The sequence below is a fragment of the Nicotiana tomentosiformis genome, chromosome 11, assembly GCF_000390325.3.
Source record: "Nicotiana tomentosiformis chromosome 11, ASM39032v3, whole genome shotgun sequence".
Lineage (NCBI taxonomy): Eukaryota > Viridiplantae > Streptophyta > Magnoliopsida > Solanales > Solanaceae > Nicotiana > Nicotiana tomentosiformis.
Genome location: NC_090822.1, coordinates 110876209 through 110883687, shown reverse-complemented (window position 1 = coordinate 110883687; position 7479 = coordinate 110876209). Strand labels below are relative to the sequence as shown.

General features: G+C 38.7%; 1 protein-coding gene across 1 annotated transcript; it reads right to left on the bottom strand.

Annotated features, from left to right (window-relative positions):
• Positions 1-6472: 6472 nt before the first annotated feature.
• LOC104120646 (large ribosomal subunit protein eL18y-like) lies at positions 6473-7162 on the bottom strand. Its single transcript, XM_009632447.4, has one exon. The coding sequence runs from the start codon at positions 7102-7104 to the stop codon at positions 6541-6543; it is 564 nt and encodes a 187-aa protein (XP_009630742.1). The 5' UTR covers positions 7105-7162; the 3' UTR covers positions 6473-6540.
• Between the last annotated feature and the right edge of the window lie 317 nt (positions 7163-7479).

Below are 7479 nucleotides of genomic sequence, written 5' to 3'. Positions count from 1 at the left end.
CCAATTCCTATAGACCCGTTAACTTACAAAATCCACGTGGCTCATTGTTCTCAAACTCCAATGATCCAAAATAATTAAGCTCTAAAAAGAGACAAATCGGGTGAGATAAAGAATAACTAAACAGTAAGAGCCAAATTATTATTTTTAAAATCCAATAAAGATACCATGATTTGGAACCAAGAACAAATTAATTCACATAACATATTTTGGTCATTGCCATAATTTTCTAAAGCTCCATAACGGTCTAGCAAAACCATCTCACAAAAATAAAAAATAAGAGCTTGAGATATGAGAAAATGAGTTTTCCTACAATACAAACAAATCAAGAATAAAATCTTGCACAAAAAAAATAACAAACAACAACAAAAAAACGAACTAAAACAAGAATGTGAAAACTATTATTAAAACAATAGATGAGGTAAAGTAATAAACCTTCAAAAATCTTTCCTCATTAAAATTATCCTTCGGCAAAAACTTTACAGCATTGGCTATTTGACGCGAAAAAAGACAGAAATCGACGTCGGAAACCTCGCACACAATTGTGGGACAAAAATAGTGATTTTAGGTGGAAACAATGGCGGCTTTCATGGCTGGTTTTTCCAGCAGCAACACAAATGTTTCGAGGGCTAGAGGACTGCTTTGGTGGTACAAATGGAAGATCTAAGGTGAGGAAAATGGTGCTTTAAAGTTGCATTTTCATGGATGAAAGATGGGATAACATTGGTGATCTTTCAAAGAGAAGATGGGGTATTTTGGGAAGTTCAGCAGTGAGTTTTCATGGCTATTGAGCTACTGCATTTTGAGAAGAAAGGGACGTTGCTTTGCTACTTTCTGGCTTTTCCCCCAATCTCGTTTCCTCCCTCTCCTCACTCTCTATCCCTGTTTTTGTTTTTCAGATCCCTTTTTTCCTTTCTCGTTCCTTTATTTCCTTTTTGATTTTTCTCCTCCCCCTTTTGACTTTTTGTTGTATGTGTTTGGGTTAGAGATGAATCTACTTTTTTTTGTGAGTATCCGTATGTGTTGGTAGAGGGATTATGTGAGGTAAGTGCATGGGGAAAGTGAGAGTATGAGTGGAAAAAATATTCACACAAAGTCAAAAATTAGGTGCTCACAGCATGCCTCTCTTTGCTTGAAAACATGAAGAGTTTTCAAGCAAAGAGAAGGTGAGCGATACGATTAATATTTGTCCATACCATTATTCAAAAGGGGAGAGAGAAAAGAGTGCAACCGAGTCCTAGTTTTGGACGGCCTACATATTCTGGTTTATAAGGGAATTAGGTTGCGTATAGTTCAAGGAAAAGGTGGAATGCTAAGTTGGAGAGTCGAGTGAGGTTCCGTCGAGGTTCCTATCTGTAGTCGTGTTATTATATCAAAATCAAAAGAGACTAAACAAGCCTATCAGCTATGAGTTACAATATTCATATATATAAGTCTTCTAAAACTTGATCTTGAGTTTTGACTGGTTCTTCACGCAGACTCTAATATGAACCTTGATGCTTGCTCGCTGCAGGTTCCACTTCATTCTTCTACGGCCTCTTCTGATGAAGATGGTAAATACAATGCTTGTGACTTCAGTCATATCTTGAGTAGTTCATATCTTTTCATCCGATTCTGCAATCTGGATTCACTTCATTTTGTTTTCTTTCGTTTATTTTGGATTGAGACTTCTTCTATTGGTCATCTCGAACCCATGCCTCGAGGTAAAACCTGCTCAAACACCAAAACAAACAAACAAACAAAATTTTTCTACCCTAGTTTTCACTAGGAAAATTTCGTGTGTTATTTGTAACAAAACTCTATACTACTTCATTATTGAAAGCAATAAAAAGTCGTGATTGGTGTAATCTGGGAAACCATGATTCTTTGGGAATGGTGTACCCTGATTGTCTAAATGGTGTCTCAACTAATGATTGGTGTATCTTATATTGGAGAAATACGATGGGGAATAGAGTACCCTGATACTGGTAAGGAAACTAAGGAGTGGAGACCCTATGTCTAAAAAATTAAAATCAACTAAGGAGTAGAGACCCTATGTCGGAAAACACAGCTAGGGATTAGTGTACCCTGATACTAGTGAGGAAAAGTAACCAGGGGTTGGTACCCTGTATTACAGAAAAAGAATGTAATCAGGGATTGGTACCATGTATTACTGAAATAAAATGTAACCAGGGGTTGACGCCCTGTATTATTGAAGAGGAAATGTAACCAGGGGTTGGTACCCTGTATTGCTTAAAAGAAAAATGTAACCAGGGGTTGGTACCTTGCATCACTGATAAAATGCCGGATCCCTTGGGCGAAAAGGTTCTACTTGGGTTAATCTACGTAAAACATCCTGAGCGAAGAGTACTTCTACCCGGAACTATAAGTTGGATCCCCCTAGGTGAAAAGGTTCTACCTGGGTTAAGCTACGTAAAACATCCTGAGCAAAGAGTACTTCTACCCGAAACTATGAGCTGGATCCCCCTAGGAGAAAAGGTTATACCTGGGTTAAGCTACGTAAAACATCCTGAGCGAAGAGTACTTCTACCCGGAACTATTAGCTGGATCCCCCTAGGCGACAAGGTTCTGCCTGGGTTAAGCTACGTAAAACATCCTGAGCGAAGAGTACTTTTACCCGGAACTATGAGTTGGATCCTCCTAGGCGAAAAGGTTCTACCTGGGTTAAGCTATGTAAAACATCCTGAGCGAAGAGTAATTCCACCTGGAACTATGAGCTGGATCCCCCTAGGCGAAAAGGTTCTACCTGGGTTAAGCCACGTAAAACAGCCTGAGCGAAGAGTACTTCTACCCGGAACTATGAGTTGGATCCACCTAAGTGAAAAAAAATCTACCTGGGTTAAGCTACATAAAATAATCTTGAGCGAAGAGTACTTCTACCCGAAAATAAGAGCTGGATCCCCCTAGGGGAGAAGGTTCTACCTGTGTTAAACTACGTAAATGAGAGGTATGAATGGTAGGGACGCATGCTAAAAATAAAAGAAAATAGAGATTTTGAGGAACTTACCTTTTGTGACGTTCGTCGTTTGAGAATTGCCATTATGCGCTGCTTTGTTCCTGCTTCAAATAAAGAAAAATTATGAGTGTTCAAAGTGGTGGTAAGTTTGTGGCCTTGATGCCCTTACCGCGGTTGGGTGCCTTTTTAATGAATACGTTCGCTTCAAACGAGAGCCCTGTAATCGGTCTTACCATCCTTTCTTTGCCTTTATTTTGACACATTATACCGAGAGGGATTCAAAGAAAAACAACAATGGAATGTAGAATGAGTTTAAACAAGAGGTGTCCCTTTCAGGGAATAAAAATTAAAGGACTTATCTGGGAGTACATGCAGACTTCAATGAACATGACATGCCTTGGACTGGATGCCTGATCCTTGTAAACCGTCCGACCCTTAAACATTCATCACAATATTATGCCTCGAAACTGAGAAATGTTTCCCAGTATTGTGTCGATACTAGTGACTGTGAGGATCCTCTTTTCGATCAGTAGTGCCCTTTGCTAGTTTTCACCAGCTGACCTCTCTTATTTCTTTTCTAACCATCGCCTTATAGTACTCTTTGCGAGTTTTCACTAACAAGACTCTCATTTTAACCTCTTTACACCCTTATCGCCTTACGGTGCCCGTAAGGGTTTTCACCAATAAGACCCTCTCATTTTATTTCTTTTATTTTGGTTGCATCAGATCCAAGTGACTGTATCCTCCAACTTTGAACATTCTCGTTGATTGATCGGAAGGACTTGAAAAGGATTTGGGTAAAAAGGATTTGGATTGAATTACAACTTTGGAACCTTTCAGGCGAACCCATCGCCGAACTATTATAACATCTGCCCCAGTTTCAACTTTTGGGGGAATGTGAATTTTTATTTTGGTGTGACTGAACCCTAGAGAGAGGCTGCTTACGTATTATTTTGGAATCAATTCGAACGTAGTTCAATGTATGAACTTGTTTGGATTTTTTTTTGTTTTCTTTTTCTTCTTCTTTCTCTTTTTTTTATTTTTTTTTTCTTTTTCCTCTTTTTTTTCTTTTTTTTTTCTTTTTTTTATTCTTTGTTTTATTTTTCTTCTCTTTTTTCTTTCTTGTTTTTTTTTTAAATAACATCTTCAGGTTCCAAAGAGGGTAATCAAAGAAAGGTAACCGGCTCAAAAGGGTTAGCAAAGGGTTAATGGTGTTTGGATAGCCAGAATGAAAGACTTCGTCATCCCAATCAGAGAACATTAATGATACATAGAGGGTCAAACATAGTATATTTTGACTGCATCCACGTTGACGGTTATTTCAGGGACATTTTCTTCGATGTTTTCCAGGTACAACGATCTCTTTTGCAGTACTCTCGTTACAATGTATGGATGTTTCCAATTGGAGCCAATTTTTCCTTGGCTTCTTCATGAGGTGGGAGGATACGTCTCAAAATGAGTTGTCCTATTCCAAATTTTCTGGGCCGCACTTTCTTGTTGTAGACACGGGCCATTCTTTATTGGTACAACTGCCCATGGCAAACTGCAGCCATCCATTTTTCATTAATTATAGTCAGCTGTTCCAACCCGGTCTTGACCGATTCATCACCCTCGATCTCGGCTTCAACAATGGTCTGAAGAGAGGGAATCTCAACTTCGTTTCAATTTTTTATTTATTTTCTTACAAGTCTTGTCTTCAAAACATTCTTCTTCTTGATTCATTATTTAGAGGTCTGACAACGTCTTAGGATCTGGGCATAAAGTCCGCAAGTATGTCATGTTATTAAAATCTGCATTAACAAAACTGAAAAAAGAATAAGAAAGGTGACAAGATTAAGAAAAGAGACAGACAATGAAATATTAATTTCATTTAATTTTTCTTTAAAAAAAAATTTAAAGATAGAAGGGTTTACATCATAAAGTAAGACAATAAAGTAAAACATCAAAATTACACCCTGAAATAATCCGGAAGCAGAAAAGACAGCAAGACCGGCTACCGAGACTCCCGTCTGACAAAGAACTTTTCAGGTTTGGCAACCCTTTTTTTTTGCTTTTCTCCTGTCTCGGCAATGGTTACCATGGCCTTCAGTGCCAGATCAAATTCCTCATCATCACAGATCATTCCAATGACTGGCCCATTGTTGTGAGCAGGCAATAGATTATTCGTCACATCAAGAGCCTCTACGTCCCGAAGAACGATTCTTTCAACTTCAATCAAGTCTTCAACTGCCCTCTTGAGGGTCCAAATAATCCTCAGTATCCTGTCCCACTGCTCCATAGTTGTATTCACATCTAGCATCATCTTGGTGCGAGGGGTACTCGGGGTTTGCTCGGTTCGAGACCACTAGACGCAGCAGACCTAGCCCGATTACCTTTTAAAACAAACTTGAATATGATTCACCAATAGGGGTGAACGCATTCCTTCTGAGGGGATCTCTTAGGCGAGGAGAGTATTGGGGAATATTTGGTTGGGGATTATATGGAGCTTGGTGGGACGGGCATTTCTGGGATGTAGAACTCGATTTTGTGTATAACGCTTTAGCCGGGTGTAAGGTTGTGCGTACATCACCGTATAGGGAGGCGGTGCCACGGCATAAGCATCATCTTGATGGGGATAATAGTGTTGTGGGACCTTAGGAAGTATATATGATTAGTTGAATGACCTGGGGGGCCCCCTTGATCTCGAAGTGATCATGGCTCCCTCTTCCCTCTTTCTTTTGTTCATCAAACCCCCCGAACCATTCTGAACGGTCTGTGATGTGGTCTTGAAAGCAGCATAACTCAAGATTCGGCCCGTTTTTAAACCATTTTCGATTATCTCCCCAATTTTGATAGCCTCAACGAACGGCTTACCCATAGCGGACATCATGTTCTGGAAGTAGTCCACTTCTTGGGCCTGTAGAAAGACCATAACCATTTCTGCTTCGTCTATTGGAGGCTTTACCCTGACGGCTTGCTCGTACCATTTGACAGCATATCCACAAAAGTTTTTCACGGTTTGCTTTTTTAAATTGGACAACGAGTTCTTTTTTTTTGATTTTTTCACTCATGCTTTTTTTTTTTGCTCTTTGTTTTCTTTGTTATTTTTTTTGTCACTCTTTTCTTTCTTTTTCTTTCTTCTCTCTTTTTTTTCACTCAGTTTATTTAGTGGCAATGATTGAATCCTTATTATTTTAGTCACTCTTTTCTTTCTTTCTTTTTCACTCAATATTTTTTTAATGGCAATGATTGAATCTGATGGGGATTGCCTACGTATCATGATGCCGCATGAATGAAATCATTACGTAGTCCAGGAAGGTCAGAAATAAAAGAGATAAACTAATTCTTTTTTTTACTCATATGCAAATAATCCGACAAAATCTCCTAGCAACGAAAATATTTCAATTTGTTTTTCGATTTTGATTTTTTTTTTTTTTGGGAATTGGTGAAAGAAAGAATTCTTAAGAAGAAAAAAATATTTTTGGATTTTGAATTTTTTTTTTGTAAATTTCAAAAGAAAAAAAATATTTTTTTGAATAGTAATCTTCAAAATCTCTATTGCTGCAATAATTGCTTAAGCCAACCTGACAGTACAAATAAAAATCAACTTAAACTTTGTAACCCCTGCTCTTTCTTATTCCACGTGCCCTCTCAAACTTTCTTCCCTTTGAATGCATATATGGTTTGGTGTGGCTGTGTGGAACACCAGGTGCTGGACCAAAGTGCTTCACTGCTTCACGAGCATTCTTAGGACCTTTGAGGAGAAGCGTGTTCTGACCAAGTGGGGCCCTAAGAGCAAGCTGATCAAATGTCAAACACTCTCCACCAGCCTTCTCAATCCTTGCCCTTGCAGTTTTTGTGAACCTTAAAGCACACACCTTCAGTGTCGGAACATCATAAGCCCTAACGTCATCCGTAATAGTACCGACAATGACGGCAATCTTATTCTCCTTTCCTTTGACATAAGATATCAACCTCGAAAGGGAAAGGGGAGGTTTGTTGGTCTTGCTCATAAATAGCCGCTTAAGAATCACAGCATTGAACTTGCTTTCGGTCCTCCGCACAAAAAATCGGTAAAGCTTGACAAGGAGTTTCAAGTAAACATCGTCAGACTTAGGTGTTGTGCGCTTCGTCTTCTTGCTCTTACCTCCCACTTTCAGATCTACCCCCATTTGATTCCGTCAGAGAACGCCAACGTGAGGAGGTCACTGCTGGAGAAAGATATGGCCAAGTAGCGTTTTGAATTTTGGGAGAAAGACTTTTTTTTTTAAAAAGGGAAGAAAATATTTTTGGATTTGACGTCTCAAAGAAAAACTTCTAAAGAAGGAATTAAAGGAAAATATCTTTTTGGATTTTTGAAAATTGGGGGCCGAAACCGATGAGGTTTGCCTACGTATCTAACATCCGGTGAGAATCAGACCCGCGTAGTTCGGTCAGTGTTGACATAACATAAAAACATGTTTTTTTTTTGAAAATATTTGGCTTTTTTAAATGACTTTAGTTTTGTTTTTTTTTTTTCAAAATTTCGGCAGAGTTTCAGGATGTCT

Coding starts and splice junctions, on each gene's coding strand:
- LOC104120646 (XM_009632447.4), bottom strand. CDS start 7,104: ATGGGGGTAGATCTGAAAGTGGGAGGTAAGAGCAAGAAGACGAAGCGC.